This window comes from Prinia subflava, chromosome 1 (assembly GCF_021018805.1).
Source record: "Prinia subflava isolate CZ2003 ecotype Zambia chromosome 1, Cam_Psub_1.2, whole genome shotgun sequence".
NCBI lineage: Eukaryota > Metazoa > Chordata > Aves > Passeriformes > Cisticolidae > Prinia > Prinia subflava.
In genome coordinates this window covers 106,096,406-106,119,437 of record NC_086247.1, presented here as the reverse complement: position 1 = coordinate 106,119,437, position 23,032 = coordinate 106,096,406, and the positions used below count along the sequence as shown (strand labels likewise).

The 23,032-nt window shown below is 36.4% G+C and overlaps 1 protein-coding gene across 1 annotated transcript; it reads left to right on the top strand.

Moving 5' to 3' along the window:
- Positions 1-425: 425 nt before the first annotated feature.
- Positions 426-17,990, top strand: NME8 (NME/NM23 family member 8). Its single transcript, XM_063420335.1, has 15 exons — positions 426-458; positions 552-609; positions 1,527-1,633; positions 2,667-2,738; positions 4,102-4,218; positions 5,130-5,190; positions 6,386-6,462; positions 7,750-7,842; positions 11,798-11,943; positions 12,870-13,048; positions 14,152-14,296; positions 15,095-15,199; positions 15,854-16,005; positions 17,030-17,174; positions 17,768-17,990. The coding sequence occupies exons 1-15, from the start codon at positions 426-428 to the stop codon at positions 17,988-17,990; spliced, it is 1,713 nt and encodes a 570-aa protein (XP_063276405.1).
- The last annotated feature ends 5,042 nt before the right edge of the window (positions 17,991-23,032 follow it).

Here is a 23,032-nt window from a genome sequence, read left to right as displayed (position 1 = left end):
CCCAGCAGACAGGAAAGCTGATTTGATGTTATTAGAGTTGAAGTTTTTTAATCAATATTTTTCTGAAATGGTCCAGTGTTACTGCAGCTGTCATCCCATCAAAGTGTCTGGCTATTCTGAGAAGAGTGATTGTAAGCTTGAAAGATTGTTGAGGTCAAAAGTTTTGAACATCCTAACAGATTAAGATACTAAATTTTCTTCTGTTTCTTGTGCCATGTGAGTTTTGCAAACAAATTGTGTGTTTCCCACAAAATTCCAAGGTGGAACTACCACCATTGTAGGGGCTTCAGTTGAGTTAATTGCTGAGGGAATCAGAAAGCAGTGATATTTTGAGAACCATAAAAATCAGTTCTGTGTGTCACATGGTCTTTTAAAAAACCTAAAAAGTGCTTTGGATTTTAATATTTTTCTATAATCACAGGGAAATGGCAGGCAAGAAGAAAGAAGTCCAGCTCCAGGTATAAATCCTAATTACTTAAACAACTTCAGAGAGAAATAGATGCTTTTTCTGCCTTTTTAGAATGTTAAAATGTTAATTAATTTTGTTTCAGACCATAATAAACAATCAAGACCAGTGGGATGAAATGCTGCTGACAAAGGGTATAGTAGGTATTAACAGCTGATATTTTCTTTCTAATCTTTCATGGACATATGTGCAGGTTTTCTTATTTATATATTATCCTTAATAGATACTCTAGAAAACTAGTGCCATATATTTTAAAGAATGGCTATATTAATAAATATTTATAAAGGTGTATCATAGAGGCTTTGAATCATAGAATCCTTTCAGTTGGAAAAGACTTATAGGATCATATATTCCTATTATGAACACATAGTATCTTATATGATAAATACTCATCAAAAGCATATTTATCTAAATTTTATTTTTATATACTGCTATACACCAATATTTAGAAAATGCCTTTCCAACATGGTGTACTCCATGGTAGGGAGCTGGAAGATTTTGTGTGTAAAATCTTGCACAGACTAAATAATTACTGCAGCACTCTAGAGGGTGCACGTTCTATGACATGCATTATTCTAAGTTTTCAGTTCACTTAGTCCAACAACTATGTCTCCTATGTCTCCTAGGAACTGGTTTTTGGTGAAAGGAGCAAATCTGTAGTGGGATCATATCTACAGAGGGATAGTAACAGGCAAAGGCTTAGGGAGGTGGAAATTGTTTAGAATAAAGGTCTAGACAAGCATGAAAACCAAGTGGGAAAAGAAAAAGAGAAAAAAAAAAAAAAAGGAATATGAGAGAAAAGTTGCTATTTGGATTAATTATCTCAAATAGCATTCTGAAGTAGGTTTCCAAAGTCAAAAGTAATTGAAATTAAGGAGTATGTATCCACTAATGTATCCACTGAATCCATTGATGTATTCATGGTACATTCATTGACCAGAAGAGGACTGAGAGATCCATGTGAACAGCCTTCCCAGTGCTGTTTCAACCCAAACATAAACGTCTCATTTTATAAGTTCCTCAAGTCATCTGTTTGTAATTCCAAACTATTACATTTTAGTGATAGATGTATATCAAGCTTGGTGTGGTCCTTGCAAAGCTGTGACGAATTTATTCAGAAAGCTGAGGATCGACTTTAGTGAAGAAAATATTCTACAATTTGTGGCGGTAAGGACACAAATCCTGTGTGGGACTGTATTTACATTTTGATTTAAATATATCTTCTGATCTGCATATGCAGAGCTTTCATTTTACTGTCCTTATACTGAATTGCCATAATTTTGGCCTGGTTGCTTTCCCTGTATATGTCCTCATAAGACTTTGTTTAGAAGTAGATTAGAAATGGTAATAAATATGTAGGAAACTATGATAAAAAAAGAGCTGACATGCCACAACATTTTTTTTCCTTGATGAGATTGTAGAAATATTCAAAAGCCAGACTTTTGAACTTCTACTTTTAGATCTCTGTACTATGAACCATTGCATTTAAAATTCTTATATCCCAGAAAAACTGTTGCACCTTTTTTTGCTAGTAGTACCTTGTATTTCATTTTTAAAAGAACAAAAAGGGGGAGTTAAAAAAAAAAAAACACAAAACTGTAGTAGTAAAAATATTTGTTTACACCAGCAGTATATATATATGAGTGCATTATATCTCACCTTTAAAGTAGATAAATTTGTTTCACAGTCTCAGTTTATCCAAGATGTTGACCAAGTTCATCCTTCTTCACATTAGTGAAAACTTTAAATTCCATGATGAAAGAACTTTTCAGAAAAAAACATGATTGTTTTATCCATAAAAAACGCAGGGAGTTATGTTCCAAAGCTATCTCACGTGCTTTCATACAGTTGACCACATTTCACAAAAAAATTAATACACTGGATAATCTCTTCCATCTAGACTACATGGGCTAATTCTTCATTTAGATATGTTATTATAACCTACTTGAGAAATTGTATCAAGAGAAGACATATTTCCATGATAAACTGCTGTAATACAAAGGGAGGACAATCCCACGTTTCCAAAGTGGTTCTTTCTTCATCATTACAAGGACTGTTAGTTGTGTTTAGGACTGCAGTTTGAGTTTGCAACACCAAAGTATTTAAGAGTGGGGTTCTCCTGTGAGTAAAAAGGTTTCCTTTATATATGCATATGCATACACACTTATGTAAACAAATAATCTTTTTTGTCTGACTTCAGGCAGAGGCTGATAGCGTCGAAACTCTGAAACCATTTAGGAAGAGCTGTGAACCTGTGTTTCTTTTTGGTGTTGTAAGTACATTACATCAGTTTCTTCTGATGTGCTGCCTACTTCTGCCTTTAACTTTCCAATAGATTTTAAAATAGATGTGAAGCTATACAAATGCTATATTTACATTTTACATTAAGTAGGATGGTACTTGTTATGGTTTTCGGACAGCACAGAAATAACAACATGACTCTCCAGGATGGTAAAAATGAGAGCAAACTTTATTCTTCTAAATTCTACTTTTATCGAGTAGTTCGGTACAAAGAACATGATTGGTTATTCAGCATCTACACCCTTTAATAAACATTTCTTTCCAGTAAACACGTTGGAAAAACACCACCTGCGGATGGTTTCTCACTTCCCAAGGTTTGTTTGAATTCCTCCTTTAGATTTCTCAGGCTAACATGAGAAAGTTGCTCGCTTGCCTTTCACACAGATACTGGCAGAGCCTGAAGCCTAAATTCAGACCAGTGTCAGGCCCACAGGTACTATCTACTGTTGTTTGCTCGTGCTGTTTCCCATGCCCGAATCTGGTGGTTCTCAAGCAGATTTTTGTTGTGGCTGTTGCATATACAGCCACAGAAGTATTGTAGTAGTCATTGTTTTGGTAGTTAGTGAGAAATCCAGGTAAGTCTGCCTTACATAAAGTGCCTACATGTGGTTACACTGAAATGATTATTTTGTCCACACTTTTCATCACGGAAAGAGAGCTTACATTTCATGGCATTATAAGATTTTTAAGAAAACAAATAAAATAGTGTTTTCACAGTTGAGGAACTGTAGCAATTAATCACATATTTATTACTATCACTGATGGGACACAGAAAGCTGGTTCTCCTAGGACACAGTTGTAGAGCACTGCTCTCTTAAGAGGAGGTGAGGTTTGCTTTAACTTGAGGATGCCAGGATTTGAATTTCCATAAGCCAGGACCAAGGGTAATGATACTTTCAGGACAATTTCTGGTTTGAATCTGAATGCTGCCTAGACATGTTAGCACTATTTTTGGTCACCGTTAGCTTCATTAGCTACTGTGCTAGAGTGTAGTAGAGAATGCACTGAAAAGTCACACACTCAGAAAAAAGATAGAAAACTCCATGTTACAGAAATTAAGAACAAGTAAAATCCATATTTGTATTTGCTTCCAACTGTATTATTAGTATTGAGCCTAGACACAAATATAGAAAATTTGGTAAAGAAGGAAATGTACAAAAGTTTCATTCTGAAATAACAGAGGCAAGTAGCAGCTTTGGTATTCCCTTCAGTGGGTGGAGGAAATGATCCTGTAGCTGGAAAAAAATAGAAGATAATGCATGTTTCAAAAATTCAAGTGAATGTGTAAATTAGGTGATAAAAACTCACTGAGAACGTTATTTTCTCTTCAACAGCAGGGTAAAATTATTGCAATGGTGAAAGGTGTAAATGCTCCTCTCATAACTAAGATAGTAACAGACTTAGTGCAAGAAGAGAGGAAAATTGCAGCTGGAGAGAAGGAACGTGCTGAGGTACTCACAAGCCAGATATTTATGCATAAATGGGTATTTTTATTACACTTACACTGTTTCTCTAAATGTCTATGATAGTGTTTAGATAACGGGGATTTTTGTATTTTTGTCCTAACAATAAAGTAATATATATGATGCGCATTTTTTTTTTAGAAATCAAGTAAAATTATCTGGGTTCTAAGACTTTTAAAGATCATCTAGTCCAAATGCTCCTGCCACAGGCAGTCTCACCTTTCACTAAATCAGTTTGCTTCAGTACCCAATGAATCCAGTTTGCTGGACAAAAAAAAAACTTCAACAAGTTTATTCTATCACCTTTGACTCCTGACTTCCAGGTAACGTGAGGACATACAGACAGCTCAGTCTGACCTCAATAGCCTGCACTGTGAAAGATCCCACAGTTGGGATCATTCACCATAGTAGCAGATTTAATTCTCCCTTGTTGCTTGTTCTCCCCAGAACCTCCAAATTTCCATTATGGTACCTTATAAAAACTCAACAAATTTAGAAGTTAGCCTAGCAATGTAAGAAATGGAGAGATGGACAAAATGCAACTAGTTCATAAAAGTTTTAGTTATGTTTTTTCTTTCAGGGCTGAGTATTTTTAATATATAACTTAGGAACTGCATCATATGAAACAAAGACATGGGAAATAATCATGTCTCATTGCTTGTTTTGTTATAATGGAGATGAAAGAACTCCACTTAGAGTAAAAAGAGCTTTTTAACAAACTGAAACTCAGTTAAGGAAAATCAGACTGACCAACAGTTCTTAATAGAATTGCTTGTTTTCCAGGGTAGCGAATCCATCCTTACGTTAAGATAAATGTGTTGTAAAGATGTGAAAGCTGTGTTTGGTGACTTTACTTTTGCACTGATGGTGTACTTTTACTCCATTTGCAATTACCTTAGGTACAAGAAATCGTTTTTCCAGAAGAAGGTTCAGAAGGGTCTGCTGAGGAGGTTGTACAGGGTAAATATATTTGATTTATTTTAGAAATGTTAAGGGAAAGAAAGAGAACAAATGTCTTCTGATTAATAATTGTCTATGTCTAGCACTAATAGACCTTCCTTTGGTAGGGTTAATGAAATGCTATGTTTGAGCTTCTTCTGTATGGAATTGATGTATGGGACTGTCATCATCAATATTTTCACCCCCACACTGGGAATCTTCAGACTTTAGGCAGAAGTGATATGTGCCAGGGAATTCTCCTGTGTAAAGTTAAGGTCTGAAAGTCACTTCTACACAGTCTCTGTGTGAGCTGTGCACTCCTGTTGAGGTGGAATACTAAGATGGGGCTAACCTGGGAGGATTGGAAGAGTTAATCTGTGAAGAAATGGCATGCCTTCTATCTCAGACTGCTCTTTCACTTGACTATATAAAATAACAGCTTTATATAAGAACATAAAACCACAGTAGCAGGATAAGCTTCCCAAAAGGTTGAAAAATAAGCACCATCCTGTCTAAAAGTCCTGTCTGTGATTTATCTCAGGTTTGTCATTAGCTGAGGTGTACATCTTTTCTATTTTCATTGTTATCTGTGGCTACAGAATGTTCCTACTGCTTCATCTATGCAGAGAATACCATTCTACAACCCTGAGATGAAACAAACACCTCCATCCTCTCCTTCTTGATCTTGCTTTTTTTTTTTTTTTTTCCCTGTGAGAGGCATTAGGTCACAGTCATGTCATCTCTTTTCCTACCTCTTCATGTTTTGGGGTTTTTTTCTAATTATATGGTTCAACTGATATATTCCTGACCTCAGCTTTAGCCTGTATTTTTTCTCATAAACCCTATGAGACTTAGAAGTACAGTATTATCATTTAGCAACTATCTACAGACTTCACACTAATACCCAAAACCTAAACATGTTAGAAAATCAGAAAACAGAGCTTTAGGTGAGATGCAGCTTCAGGTTAGGGGATCTCTCACACACTGTAATATACTAACATTTGGTGGTAATATTTTCCTTAACACATGCTGAAGTGTTTCTGGTATTAGTAACAAGTAGTAGTTTGCATTATCACTATCTTAAATTCTTCTACAGTTTTTGGGCTCTGACAGAGTTACAGACAAATGCTTAACTGTAATCTTCAGGTCCAGTAAAAATGATTCCCTTTATTTTGATGAATGTATTACTTAGCACATTATTTTTTCCCTTTTTCAGAAGTACTCACTTATTCTGTTGGAATTATAAAACCTGATGATGTCTTAGCTGGACGTGTAGAAGAAATTAAAAAAAAGGTAAAGAGAATTCTAAAATATTAATTAATTGTATTTATTTAAGAGGCATAATAGCAAAGTGTAAGGTCAAGTAGATCCTAATTTATGCCCAGGCTTTGGAATACAATAAAGCTTCTCTGCTAAGGATGATAAAAACACAATAATTTTACCTGAAACAATATGACATTCAATTTTGTATTATTGCTTTAATATTCTATGCCAGCAGAGGTTAGACATTGATTTATATTGCTTCTGTTACTAAAATAAATAAATAAATAAATAAATAAATAAAAATTAAAAAGCTTTATAACAATATATATCAAGCCCAAATTAGAAGAATTTTAAAAAGTGTTGTGACAGGGACAGTGACCTTTGCAGGAAAGGGAATCAGAGTGCTCTGCGTTGTTTCTGCAATTACTCTACCATAGCTGGAAAGGAAGGAAGCTCACTAAAGGGGAAAAAAGAAAAAAAAAAAAAGGAAAGGAAAAAAAAAAAAGGCAATGCTTGAAAACAATTTAGCTGGAGCAGCTGCTACTTGGCTTGTGTTTTCCAGCACTGGTTCCTCCACAGTCAGCCTTGTTGGGCAGGCTGAAAACACTCAGCAGCACCACAGGGGCTTTCAAAGAGCAGAGTGCTGGTACACAGGTTAATATTGGTGTACCATCAGCACTGGGGCTGGATACTGCCTTTGCTGGTAAAATATCAGTGTATATATATGAGGTACAAACCTCATACCAATGGACTGGAAACTTTGATTAAAGTCATATGTGTGCATCATTTACAAATGCTTGCATTTAGTGCAGTAAAACAGAAAATCATAAAGTAGATTTCATTTTTCTTTATTTGCTGTTCCCAAAGCCAAGTAGTTTAGCCTAATATAACAACTGCTAACAAGTGCATATTTATGTGACTACTATGGTTACAATATAATTTATATCTTGCAACTTAAGTTGCATGTTAACAACTCACAGTGATCCAAAGGAGTTTATTCAATGTGAAATAAAAGGGTTTATTAACTACTGAATGAATGCATTACATACATTGAAGTGCACAATATTTTTTCTCAAACATTAACTTCGGGGTACTGTAATCCCAAATTTAGTGAAGTGCTTTGAAAGGCTGGAAGTTCAGTTAAGCCAAAGACAACAGTTATACTTTGTAAATTTCAGAGAATTTTAAATTTAAGATAGCTTCCAAAACCAATCAATCTTTAGATTTACAATAACATTTTTTGTACATGTCCATGTACAAAAAATTTTGTACATGTCCATTTTCAAATGTCTGAGGGTAATAACTGAATAATTGCAGATTAAAGTTGCAGGATTTGGCATTGAAGCAGATGAGGAGAGAATGCTTACTGAAGAGCAAATCAGAGTATTTTATGCCCGGAATGCAAAAGAGGTAAAAACAAATTAAAAACCTATATGAAAGGAACAGGTAAAACATATAATTGTTACCAGATGTGCTTGCAAAACTCTGTATGGTAAAGTTTAAGTATATTGAAGAACTGAATAAATGTAGATTTAGTACATAAAATAGAGATATTGTCTCTCCCTTTTCTTTCACTAACTCATGTAAATATCACTATGTAGCAATCTAATATTCCACCCAATTTAAACTGACCTCCAACTAAATACTAAAAGATTTTGTTCTTCTGTTTGTTATCTAAATCTGCATGGACCTTAGACACAGAGCTAAATTCATAACACTATTTATCAAAATAAAATTATACTGATTATACTGATTTTAAAACATGTTATCACAGGCCCAGTGACCTTCGTAGGAAAGAAAACTAGAGTGCTGTATAGATTATTTCTGCAATTACTCAGTCTTGGCTATTAGGTGCTGAAATGTGGCACAAACCCAAAACCCAATGTCATCTATGTGACAGTATCTATTTGACATATCTTTTTCCAGCCAGAAAATAAATGAGATTACACATTATATTTTTTATTTCTTTCCAGATTTTATCATGGGGTAGTTCTGGGAATAAACATGTGCACAGGCAGAAAGGGAAAGCATCTCAGCCAAAATCTACTTTTTTGAGCCTTGTCCTATATTAGGGGACAAAAATAGCTAAAGACAAATATAAAGTTCAAGAAAATCATAAATTAGGCTGTCCTCCATTAAATGGCAGTGGTCTAGCAAACTAGCACCTGGATATGGTCATATTTTCCAGCAGTGTGATAGCTAAAATTAACTCTTATGAAAGATCTGAGACAAAAAGAAATGAAGCTGCTTAGCAAATATTTATACATTCTGCTATATGTGTAAGATAGACAGAGGCTGGAATTATATGAAGACAAATAGTTTGTTTGATAGTACTAGAGAGAGCAGTGAAAGGGTTTGCCTAATCTGAAGGAGAAAGTGGAAAGGTGTTCCTGTGGCATTCCAAATGAATAAGAATAAGATGTCTCCTACTGTCAGGGAGAAGAAAGAAAACTGATAACAATCACTAGATGGCTGCACTATGGTTTAGAAAGGAAGTAACAGGGACATCTTATAAGAAACCATGAAGAGCTTGATTTTTGCAAAGCTGGGATTGTAGGTTAGACAGAGGCAGTTTTGAAATAGAGGTAAAAGTAACTCGTCTTCATGGGAATGGCAGCCAAATTTGAGATTAGCTAAGTGTAGAGGTAGACATGGGAAGAACAAAGACAGACAAGGCATGCAGAGTTTGATATATCATAGAATCATAGAATCACAAAATGGCTTGGGCTGGAAGGGACCTTAAAGATCATCCGGTTCCAAGAGCAGTGACCCTTTCCACTAGAACATGTTACTCAGAGCCCTCTCCAGCCTGGCCTTGAACATAGCTCCAGGGATCAGACATTCACAACTTCTCTGGGCAACCTATTCCTATTCCTTACCACCTTCACAGTAAAGAGTTTCTTCTGATCTAAATCTACTCTTTCAATGTAAAACCATCCTCTCTTGTCCCGTCACTACGTGCTTTTGTAAATAGTCCCTCTCCATCTTTCTTGTAGACTCCCTTCAGGTACTGGAAAGCTTCAGTTGGTGACCTCAGAGCCTTCTCTTCTGCAGGCCAAACTCAACAATCCAAATTCTCTCAGCCTTTCCTCCTAGGAGACCTGCTCTATCCCTCCAATTTCCTTGGTGGCCTCCTCTGGACTCATTCCAACAGTTCCATGTCCTTCCTGTGCTGGCACCCCAGAGCTGGATGCAGCACTGCAGGTGCTCAGGGGTCTCACCAGAGCAGAGCAGAGGGACAGAATCCCCTCCCTTGCCCTGCTGCCCACACTGCTTTGGATGCAGCCCAGGACACGTTTGGCTTTCTGGGCAGCAAGTGCACATAGCTGGGTCATCTCCAGCCCCTCATCCACCAGCACCCCCATGTCCTTCTTCCCAGGGCTGTTCTCAATCAGTTCATCCCCCAGGCTCTACTGATACCGGGTGTTGTCCTGAGCCAGGTGCAGCACCTTGTGCTTGTTCTTGTTAATGCTCAATGCTCATGGGCCCCATCCTTGTGCAGGTTCCTCTGCATGGCATCCTGTCCTTTGGGTGTGACAGCTTGGTGTCATCTGCAAACTTGCTGCAGGTGCACTCAAGCCTTCACTTATGTCATTAATGAAGATATTAAACAGTCCTGGTGCACAGTATGAACCCCAGAGGACACCACTTGTCATTGATGTCCATTGGGACTCCAAGCCTCTGACCACTACCCTCTGGATGCAACTGTCCAACCAACTCCTTATCTGCTGAACAGCAACCAAAACCATTTCTCTCCACTTTAGAGAGAAGGATGTTGTGGGGTACCATGTCAAGGGCTTTACAGAAGTCCAGACAAATGACATCTGTATCTCCTCCCTTGTCCACGATGAAGTCACGCCATTATAGAGGCCACTGGGTTGGTCAGGCAGGACTTGCCTTTGGTGAAGCCGTGATGGCAATCCCAAATCGCTTCCTTGTCCTCCATAAGCCTTAGCACAGGTTCTAGGAGGATTTGTTCCATGGTCTTCCCAGGCACTGGCTGATAGGCCAGTAGTTCCTGGGTCCTCCTTAATGCCTTTTTAAAAGACGTATACAATGTTTCCCCTTTTTTCAGTCATCTGGGACTTCGCCATGACTTTTTAAATCTTGTGGAGAGCAGGAAACAACACTATTACACCATAGCAGATCTCTGCCAACATTAGGACAGAAGAATAATAAAACTGCTATGAACTATATGGTTCCAGAGAGCCCTATGCATATTGAGGCCAATTATTTGGCATTCTTTAAGTTTAATTTTAAGCTGAAAAATAATTTTGTTAAAACATATTGATTCCTTTGTGCTCAGTGCGCGAAGTTATTCCTGATTTAATACTCCAAAATCTTGCTGAATTCCTGGAGTCTGCCTTTTACAAGGGAATGGATACTCAAGGTAATAGAACTTCAGATTAAACTGGAAGCAAAAATTGTTCCTTTTTAATAATGAAGCTCCAGGACAGCCAAAATTAACAGGCTACAGGTAGTTCTTCTAGCATAAGCAAGAGTAATTTTGAAGCTGCCACAGTACAAAGACACACTTTACGCATCATACTGAATGTTTTTTGTGCTTCATCCTGTTTCTTCCAAGTCTATTCATCTTGGGAAATGGGTTAAGAATACTCAGAGATATGAAGATAATTGAAAGAGAAAAGCAACAAATTGAAAGATATATGTGAATACTTCATCCTCGTATTACTAAAGGAAAAGACTATCATATGCAATGACATAGTGCTGACTGGTATGGATTTAGTCAAATATTTAAAAGCAGAACAGATATCCCCAAGAAAAAGGTGACATACAAAAAAAAATTAGAAACTCATACCACAAGCTTCAAAAGTTATTTTTCTGATGGAAATGTACTTTTACAAGACTGAAAGTTGAAACTGAAGAGAAAAGCACAAGCAAAGCACACGAAGAGAAAGCTTACAAAGTCTTGCAAACAGCTCAGTGTTCTACATTTATAGCAAACTACATGACTTTTTGTTTCAAAAATTATTCATGGAACTTTATTGCAGTTTCTTACATCACACTACATGCTGTACTACAAGTACAGCAAGTGATCACATTGAATTTCTAGATCATTTTCTTCATTCTTGACATTTGCATTTTTACCTGGAAGAACATCTAGTACTTATTTAAAGTAGTTATATGACTCTCTTTATATCAATTTACTTTTTTTAGACATTTGATAATGTCTCAAATGATTGATCAAAATCTTCCCAAACAGTCTATCAGAGTTCTGAGGAATGTATGTGAATGCCAGTTTGGAACAGGAATGCATGAGTTACTTTAAAAGCATAATTGTCTTATTTCTGATGACAAACTCAGAGTTCCTGCAATTCATAGGGTGGAAAATTATGTTTTTTAGCCTGACTTTGATGCATTTGTTCAATTCATGATGACTGGACCGTGCCATGTTTTGATAATCACTAAAAAAGAGGCAACTGGTGCTATTCCTCAGTGGAAAGATCTACACAGAAGAAGTACCTCTGCTGAGCCTGTGGAGGCAGACAAGTAAGTACCAGTGAAAATGTTTCTTGGGAAGCTGTAGGTATGGCCCAGGGCAGACCAGGGCACACTTGAGGCATGCTCTTCTCCCTGGGAACACTGTGAAAGCCAGTGGAGAACGGGATAGTACTGGGGTTTGTGTCCCCACCCTGCTTCAACATACCAAAAAATTTGTAAGGATTAGCTGTTCACAACCATGGTATCCTGAAATATGTTTTTCTTCTATGCCAAGGGTTTGCAGAGAATTTTAAGGATGATAGTTGTATACACAGCCTCAGACAACAGAGTATTTACAAAAATTCAAATGTTGGATCGGGTTTTATATTTAGACATTGACTTAAAGCACTCTGAGCTTAAATACTTTGTCTGAAAATGAATTTGTTACAGTAATTGACATTTTTGTCAATGCTTGCTGCATCCCTTTCTCCATTAATTTAGTACAGCTGGGAAATACTGCCTTTTATACAAGTGGCCAAGAAGGATTTTATTTACACAGCTAAACAAACAGGCAAGCAGAAACAATGAGAAGTGTCTCTGTTATCAACAACTCTGTAGTGCTATCATTTTTAGGATCATGCTGTACATGAATTAAGCACAAGACTTCTATTGATTATTCATTATACACTGTACACTTGTCAATAGTAATTCTGTCTCATGAAACAGAGAAACTATTTTGGATAAGCTAGAGGGAAATTGTTAAAGCAGCATGGCTGAGATTTCTTCTTCAGAGCACATGATCAGGCACTTTTTAAGAAGATTAATAATTCTCTTCTCAGAAATGTTACCATATTCATGAATCTGAATTTAATAAAAACTTAGTTTTGCATTCTATTCTTATGTTTCACTAGATTTTAAGAAAGTACGTCTTCAAAAAGTCAGCTTGTTAACACTAAGCAGTGACGTAAATACTGTATTACTTAATGTTTCATCAGGTTGCCAGGACTCACAAAACCTGAGAGTCTGGAAAATTTATGTGATGTGCAAGACAGTGTTGAAGATGCCAGCAGACAGCTTGCCTTCTTTTTCCCAAATTATCATATAAGTGAGGCAGAGCATCACGTTGAAAGGACTTTGGCCATAATTAGACCTACTCTCTTGAAGGAACGGCGAGGTAAGTGTTAATAACTGTATTTTCTATCAAGGGTATATAAATACTCTCAATTTTGAATTATAAATTCTAACTCAATTAATGATTTTTTTTTTAGGTTATACTGTCTTTCCAGCATTAGGCCAGCAGTAATCTTTGTCTGGAATAAAGTTATGAGGTTACTGGTTTTCATATATTGATAATGCAAATGTCAATGATATTTTGTTCCTTTGGTTAATTTTTCAAGAAATTCTGTAGATGGAATATTTCTAGAAAACCTCTGAGAGAGCTCATATTTTCAAATGTAGTATAGGGGACTAGATTTCTCACCATAATAAAGTAGCAGATATTCTTTAATAGCAGGCTCAAGATAGATCAGTGGTAAGGGGAAAAACATCCAATCCAAGATGTTCCATGCTGCATGAGGCAGTGCTGCTCAAAGGCAGTTCTAAACAGAGAGTGTTTTTACAGATTAAATTTAAAAAACTACCCCCTTACATGAAGTTTCATCCAAACAAGTTTACTTTTCTTCTCAGTCATATATTTACATTTCTTCTTAGATTTCAGATAGTATTTTTATTTCTAACTTGAGAATCCCTGTACTTGAGCAAAGTTCTGTGCAGAGAGCTGAAAGACTATAATTTTGACCTTTCCTTGTGAATTTAGTTTCCTTATGGTTGTCTAGCAAGTTGCTTAGAGCAGCAGTTCTGCAGTTCATGTTTAGATAATTACACATTAATTTTATAGGTAATTTTGACTTATGCCAAATACTGCTTACTTAGCCATGTGGTCTTGTAAGACTTTGTTAAATAAACATTTCACCTATTCAAACTCATTAGACCTTCTTTTGCTGGTACTAACATGTATCATATTTCTCCGCCAGGAATTCCTACTGAGGGTTTTTAAGCAAGAGAATGTCTAAAGACAACGAGGATCAGTTTTTTGAGTGTCCAGGCAATTAGTGATGCCTCCTAGCAGTTGCTTTAAATTAGTTTCCTGTTCTTTAGTTAGGAAACAAATTCACCCGTAAAAGATTTAACATTATTAAAAAATCTATGTAATTTCTCTGCAAGTGCGCAAATGAATGAACGGATGGCAATTCAGCATGATTTCATTATATTTAACAGATTCCATCCTGAAAAGGATAAAGGATGATGGTTTCCAAATAGCAATGCAGAAAGAAATAATTCTATCTGAGGAACAAGTACGTACATTTTACAAAGAGCATGTTGGTCAAGACTACTTCCCGGTCCTTCTAGAGCAAATGACCAGGTACCTCGAATGAAAAAGGAAAATGTAAATCTGTAGAATCTATATAGAATTAGACAAGACTGAAATTGTGACATTAAATAATTATTGAATCATAGACTCACAGAATGGTTTGGGTTGGAAGGGGTCATTATTGCCCATCCAGTTCCAACCCCCTGCCATGGCCAGGGACACCCTCCACCTGAACAGGTGGCTCAGAGTCCCATCCAATCTGGTGTTGAACACTTCCTGGATAATATATGGCTGCAAGACACACATGTGTCTAAAAGTTTAGTAAAAGATAAAACAGGAACAGATAACTGCAGATAATGGAACAATTTCCAAGTACAAGAAATTTAAAAAATCAAAGATTTTAGAAGTTACTAGCTACTCCAGATTGCTGGCCAAGTCCACTGATTTTGGTGAAAACAGTTTAGGTCTGCTCTAAAAAGGCTGCATTTAGGTTGTCTGTAGGAGAATTCTGAAATCTTCAACCAGGCTGTGTGCTGGATACCTTGGGAAGGAGAAATAAATTGTGTTTGGATATTCCCTTCATTTGAAGTCAGGTCATGGTTGGGGCATGATCAGTCTTTCTCTTAGTCTCAGCCATTGTGACAAAACACAGTAACTTTGCATTTTATATTCATATTTAAGCCCCATAAGGTTTCATCAGCCTGTGTCTGTTTAAACAATTGGATCAGTTTTAAGGTCCTCCAATATTGGGCTCATTTTCCTAATCTGGGCTGTATATAACCAAATTACTTCTTAAAAGTTCCAAGAGTTTCGTCTATTTTTTTTAATGCTAGTTTTCCCCTTGTACAGTGGTGCAACTCTTGTATTGGCTCTAACACGAGAAAATGCTGTATCACACTGGAGGGGTTTACTAGGCCCAAAGACTCTTGAAGAGGCTAAGGAAAATCCAGAGAGGTAATAGTCACAGAAGTAAAGCATCATTCACAGCTTCCAACTGACTTTCACATTCCTCATCTCACTCCACATTCCAACTAGTGTAACTATAGTGCCATCATCTGGAAACAGATATGCATTTCTGCAGTTTTTTAAGCTTTCCTTGGAAGTAGTAGTGTATTATACATAGGAACTGCAGCATTTTTTGAGATATAATGGCTGCTGAACAAAATTAAAAACTAATTTTTAAAAAGTGCAATGAAGTGAAAGGGGAACTCTTGAGTCAGAGAAAAAATGTTGGTAATACCCATTCTTAATGGGGGAGTGGGTCTTGAAATACCACCATTATTTTTTCTTGAAATACCACTAAGATTTTCCTATGGAAAGTTGATTGAAAATTTGCATCAGTAGAACATTTACCTTTGTTCTGCCTGCTTATCATATTGCTCTAGGAAACTGCAATGGTATCAGCTTACCTGCTGCTGACAGAAGTGCCATTTCATTAAGAAATAAGTGGTATTTCTTGGAAATATTACAACATGAATGTTGGGATGGATTCGTATTTGAGATTTCCAGATCAACAGTGATTGATATTCCCTGGGTTAAGACTCTGTATAGTTCAGAGCTCAAAATGGCTTTGCTTCTAAGTAACTTCACTCTTTTAACAACTCTTAGTTTGCGTGCACAGTATGCGATTGAAAATGTACCTATCAACCAGCTGCATGGCAGTTCTACGCTCAGTGATGCTCAGAAGGAACTAGAGTTCTTCTTCCCTGAGGAAAAAACCTTTGCATTAATCAAACCTGACGCTGCTAAGACTCATAAAGGTAAAGGCATTTAGAAAGTATGGACTATATATAGTGATGTAATTATTTCTACAAAAGATTAGCAATGCACAATGCAGTAAATCACATCAAATGCATTCTTCTGATTCTGTGAAGTACAATTTCTGTGCAGAGAAATGCTTTTACACAGCTTCCATAATTCAGATCAAGATCTCAAATGTGACATTTCTTTTGCTTAAGCTGCCTGTATGTCTTTCCTCACTAGAATAGTGGTCTGTTGAAGAAATAGAGTTCCTAGCTAAGTTAAACTGTTTAAGGGCCAGGCACTTCGGCAGACTACCTGCCCAGAATCTTTATTAGTCAAAGGAGAGATACTTGCCAAACTTGTATTACTTACTTCAGACAGGTATTTCTACTGACTTAAAAGGGGTCATTGCTCAGTTAAATGCATTCCCATCCTTGGTTTAACTTACTGTTTGTCTAAGGGAATAAGGAGAAAAAAAATCACAAAAAAAAAGAGCACTATGTACAATTTAGGATCTTGCCCTAAGGATGTTTGCTGCCACTCTTTAAAAATCCTCTACCTATACCCCCTACTTAGCACCATTGTGTTCTGGCCTAACAAATTTCAGTAGTCTTTCTAATGCAAATTCATCATTGGATTTTGTGAGTCTGTCTTCCCCTCTTGTGACAATCCACATTTGATTTTGACCAACCAGTTGATGTTTGACACAGCATTACAACTACAGTCCTCATTCTGTTCAATGAGAGAAATAACAGTGAATGCTATTGGCACAGTTTATTAAAATCTGGGTTTGATACATGCATCAAGATGGATAATACAGTGACAATGGTTTCTGCCTATTTTAGAGGAATGCTGAAGTGTTTCTTACGTTGTTCATATTGGGTTTGATATTGTAAGAAGAATTCTAATAGCTATTGGTGATTTTTTTAGAAAAAGGCACCAAGTATTTTCTGAAACTTTTAAAGTTTGGGTGTATGGGATTTGCCTTTTTTGCATCTAAACCATTTCAATCAAAAATGAGCTTGTTTGTTGTTCTCCTAGATGAAATTATGAAAAAAGTTAAAGAGGCTGGATTTAGCATCTCAAAGGTAAAAGAACAGGCTTTAACTCGTGAAATGGCTGCACAGTTTTACAAGCATCACGAAGGAAAACCCTTTTTTGATGAGCTGGTGAATTTTATGACACAGTAAGTGTCTTGGTTTACAGTACTGAGGTATGTAAGTAGACATCACACTTTCTACAGTGCCAACAAAACACGCTACACCATAACTGGTGCAAGGATTTTACAACCTGTCACTCTTTCTGGCAGGTTTAATGGCTTCTAGCACAGAATACTCTTCCTTTAAAAGGAAGATTTACAATTCTTTTCAAACTTATGGGAGGCTCTATTTTGGATTTTATTTTCCCTAAAAAGGAACTGCTTTCCAATGTGATCCTTTTCCTCCTCATGCAGGATAAGCATCTTCCTCTTAATATTGCTAGTATAGCTGATAAAAACAGTATGTATTGTTTTGCTTCAGAAATTACTGCGTGAGAACGTCTTTTGGACAAGAAGTTGAAATCCAAATATCTGATCATCATAATCTCTTTGCCTTTCAAATATGGGATTTTTCGTTAAACAAAACACACAGAAACAAATTTTAATATTTAGGCAGCTTAATAAAATTAAGGTAGTTCGATGGTTATTATAACCCTTCATGGTACTTCTGACACTAAAGTTAAGTCTGCATCTCAAAAATATCAGAATAGTGCAAGAGTTTCTTTATATTGATTTTACAGGGGTCCATCAGTGATAATGGTCTTATCAAAGGAAAATGCTGTGGAAGAGTGGAGGAATCTAATGGGTCCATCTGATCCAGAAGTGGCAAAGAAGACCTGTCCTGAATCAATTCGGGCTCAGTTTGCACATGATATTTTGTCTAATGCTGTTCATGGAGCATCTAATCCAGAACACGCAGAGAGAAACATTCACTTCCTATTTGGAGAGCTGGATGCAGACTAAACAATTAAGATACAGTCTCTGAAAACTGATATTCATATAATTAGATGTATTTGTCTACCCAACCACTACATTTAAGACTACATAAACACATATAGTTTTCTTCATACTCCACCCAATTTTAGTTGGGCAGTTTTTGTTACCAGCTCCTCCATATTGCAAAGCATATCGGTGTAACAAGTAACGCCTGCTAGGAGTTTTACATTAGTAATGGTTTCTTTATGTATGCTTAGTAGATGCTTTTTATTTTATTATTTTAACAGATGTATGCCTTTCCAATAGTTCGGGATTCTAAAGTGTTTTGTGTGTAGCTACCTTAAAAAGAATAAGAAAGGACAAGGGTCAAGGAAGGTGATTAAAACACTATTAACAGCACATCCGCTGTGATGTAGGTCCAGCTCTGCAGTTCCAAATGTGAGCCAAATGGGGGTCCTGGGCCCACTGGCCAACTGGATATGTGTGCATCCCTGCTGAGACTGCTCTGGGCTTTTAAGGTGTATTGGTTCCCTCAGGGTTTTGAAAAACAATTGCATTGTTTATTTATCCTTTTCCTAAATATCTTCTAATGATTACTGTCACAGGTAGGATAATAACCTAAAAGGTCCTTTCCAGTCCATTTGCTTAATTCAAATATATCAGAAGAACTAAAATATAAAGCCAGTTCTTATATAACAGCTATTCTTAACATGTACCTCCTGCCAAACTAGAGAGTTCATATCCTGTCCAGTGTAACTTGGCTGGCCTTCATGAAGAACACAAATATTATTCTAGAGTTGATGTATTTTCACTTTTGCTGTCTGAGTCTGTTGAAGGCCGAGATTTTAAAGAATGGCATTCAAAGTAATTTACTTACATTGTTGATTTTAAGTGTGAAGTCTAGAAAAAATTAAGTCCATCTCATACTTTCTTTATTGTTCCGATTGTATTTAATACAACAAGCTGCAATAAAGAGCTTCCTAAAAAATATTTCTGTTGTGATGGGGCATTTGTTATTATAGACATTCCTCCAGCAGAAGCTGGACTGAGCATTCTCCTCGTGGCCCATTTTCACCTACAGCTGCTTTACTGCCACAAACTCAGCTTGAGGTTCACTAGCCTGTAGGAGGTTGTAATTAGTGCAGAATTTATATGTCACCTCAGTGAGAGGAGTTCTGAGAAACATACTTCAGGATTGCTGTATGTGCTTTGGCTTCTTTTTTAGTTCAAAAACTCATTAAAACTGTTCTTCCTGGCATTATTTAAGCACTCAGGGTCTTTTGGGTCCTGGCATGCTGTATTTCACACCAAAAAGCAACCTCAGAAAAGAGTAGGTTGCTTGAGCAAAGCAATTTCACATACATCAATTCAACTCATTTCCTCAGATCTTTGCTGGAGTTAATGGCTTTTCAATCAGTGGGAGAAATACAAAGTTGAAAGTTTAGGTGGGTTTATTTTTTGACAGGAGCAGAAATGTTGAAAACAGAAAAATGCTTTCATGTTTCATTAGGAGTCCATAACATGTCTGGTGGAAGCTCACAATCAAAGAGCTTGATAAATATCATACAGGGGTTATGAATACTGTGAATCACATATGGCTCTGGTCTGAGAAATTTCAGTTTGCTTTCGGGGTACCATAGCTCTGACTCTGCCTATTTAAGTATGGTAAAATTTTATATACTGAGTTATTGCTCCTGCTTAACCATTATCCTTCATATTGCATCACATCATTCTTAAACAATGTAACATTTTTGTCAGATTGGTTTAATTATTTGTCTATTTGGGTTCCATATTCATGTGTGCCAATTACAATCCCTGCTTTGTGCTTAGTTAAAGTGATCCAGTAGATTCCATTGAAATATTATGCATGGATTTATGACAGTTCTTTCTTCATGTTGCCTAAGTATCCAAACCCAAACTGAAACGTGGGAACATTTCATGTATTAATGCCCATCTTCTTCTCCTCAATATGTTCTTGATTTTAAAGTCTTCTAGCAGCTTTGGCAAGGAGAAATTTAACAGATACATCTTAAAATATCAAACATAACTTTCATTCAGATGATGAAGAGATTCAGATTTGCAAAGCTTTTTTATCTTTGAGAAAGTTTTTGTACAATTATCAAAATATGCATTCAAAAGAATGGCAGTCAAAATACTGTCAGTAACTTAAGAGATTGCTTTGTCTCCTTAAAAGTTTAACTCACCCTGTAGATATTGCACACATTATTTATACTGCCATCCACTCTTCTTTGAAAATTATATTACTATGACATAGATATGTATGAAATTTTTAAGAATTTGAATATTTCTGGTGGGATCAGCAATCATTTGACTTATAGAGTCAGGACTCCGTTCCAATATAAACTCTATGAATCTCACAGATTAAAATCTTCCTGCAATTAAATCTACACAAAACTGGTGCATATAAAACTTACAGAAAGTCTGCCTGTGTCCATTTATCTCATATCTAAATGCCAGTTCAAAAAAAATGTGGCCTTTATGACTGTTTATTTAGAAAACATCTTGTAGTTCATCATAGAATTAAGTGGTACAAAGATTTGATTATAATTCTTCCAAGACTAACAAACGATAACATAATTATTCTTCTGATTTTTTTGTCTCAGTAGGAGAGAAATGGAACCACAGGGCATGTTTATTTGTACCACAGACCACATATTTCCTTGTTTAGGAACTTTAATGAAATCATAACCTGACACTAAAGACTATATTAAAGATCTGTTTCAGTTTAGAATGATAAACAAGAGGGTTGTAAATCTCGAAATACTGTTTTAGAGGAATAAGTATGTCTGATTGTACAGAGTTTTTGTACTGAATTACTACATAAAAAAATAAAACAAATGGAGAAAAAGCTTTTTTTCCTTGCCAAGAAGATGGAGTCAATCAGCTTGTGGCTCTGTACTGCTGCACTGTTTTTCCTTTGCTCTGACTCCTGAACAAACTACACTGACAAGTCAGACCTGGCAAGTATCTATTCAGTTTATCCACAGTTCTTTGTGAGCAAATGATCAGCTTTCTGGTTACCTTACTCAGAGAATACATACCGAAGATCTCTGAGTATCTACAAACTATGAAGTTCTCATCACACTGTAACCACAAGAAATCAAAACACTTGGGGTGTTCTGTTTAGGGCATCTCTTGGTTACTCTGATACAACCATTAACCTTCTATCTGGATGTAGACTGCCTGATATATTTAAGGTACTTTTGGGGCTTGATCTTAATAACCCATCTACAGAAATGGAGTGTTGCCCTCCCCTACTTTAGGCTCATTTCCACAGTGGTTTATCCACAAGCCTTTTGGCAACAGCAGGAACCAATCTAATATTAATACCAGGAAGCCCTCAAATTTACTGTATATCCAACAAGCAAGTTTGAAGTGCTGTTTTACATTCCAATAAGGCTGTTGTTTAATTTCAGAGATGCTAAATGAAATATAGTGTCAGCAGCTTAAATTCACTGCAATTTTTCCAGAAAGCCTTGGCTAGCTCTAATCAGAAGAAATGCACTTCTATAGAAACTAATAAGTTGCAAGTTACTGGAAACATAATTTTAAATGTTTCTTTACCCATATTGATGTATTATATTTATTTAAAAAATTAATTGTAGCTGATATAGTTTAGTACAAAAATCTGGTTGAGGAAAGGTTTTCAGATGTGCATTTACATTCAACTGCTAAGTGCAACCAAAAGGCATGTGTCAGTTCTGCATAATTGGAGTAAATATTTTTTCAGGTTTCATTCATTTGGACTCTAGGTTACAACTCTGGATAAAAGAATTTAAGAGCTGTTTGAGTATTTTGGACAGGAAAATCTTCTTTTTATTTGCTTAGGAAGTATTTCTCAGTCATATGCACTGACTAGACAAAAGTTGCAACACTGAATTGAAATGACCGGGTCATTCAGGTCTTATTGGAGGGGGGTTTATAGGTTTCTTAAAAATGTGTTTCATAAAAGAGTTCTGATTTGTGTTTACAGTGAGCTTCTAAAATGGTGCCAATCATTCACAATTAGAGTAAATATTTTTTCAGGTTTCACTCTTTTGGAACTGAGGTTAGAACATTCAATGAAAATACTGAATGGCACTTCTAACTAAACTGGGCACATGTATGTGGGAGGTAGTAAGAAACTCACTAGAAGCCTATGTTTGGTATTCCAGGCAATTTTTACTTTATATTTTTTAAAAAATTGCCAAGCCTCTCAGTAAGAAGGCAGCTGCAACACTGAGAAAAAACCCATTTAACACTTCAAGAATTTGGCCTGTTTCCATCTTTAAGTAGTGACAGTAATTACATTCAGCCATCAGCAAATTATTTTCCCCCCTTTGCTCAGTCGAAGTTTCATGACTCCAGCGCTACAGTGCACTAGCACAGCATGGCTACACCTGGCCATGGATGAGCACAAGAAGAGGTGAGTCTGACCTTTTGCCACATGCCAGGCAGCAGAGGTGGGGACTGCACCTTCTGGGGAGGAATTTGACTGTTCAAACAGCCCCCAAGTGCTCCAACACCTATTTCATGTGAAGGGAAGGGAAGCTGGAAGGTGTGGATGTTCTGAATCTGGATTCAGCTGGCAAGTTGATGTCACAGAGAGTTAAAATAATTGTAGGGGAGTTTTCAAAATGGAATGACTTGCATTAGTGCTGAATTGGGTTGACCCTTCCTAAAATATAGGAAAAATGGTTTTAGAAAAACACATTATTAATTTATCCCTTGAACATCTGTTCTTTGTATTATGACATCCTCTGCTTTTTGTTGCACCTTTCCTTCTTCCATATTTTTACCGTATCAGATTGAAAGTTAATCAGCATAGAGTATATATAAAAATGTTAAGGAATTTGGAAACACCTGGCTTGGTGCACCCATGTTTTTCCAGTGTACTGGAATGGTCAGTCTAATGACAGCAGCTTGGAGAAGGAATGCTAACAATTCTCTGGAGAAAATAATTTGTACATTTTTTTTCCTCTGAAAAAAGTTTGATTTCAACAGTTGTAAAATAATACATGATGTTGCTGTGGAGTCTAGGTAGCTGTTCCAAAAGTTTCATTTAAAAA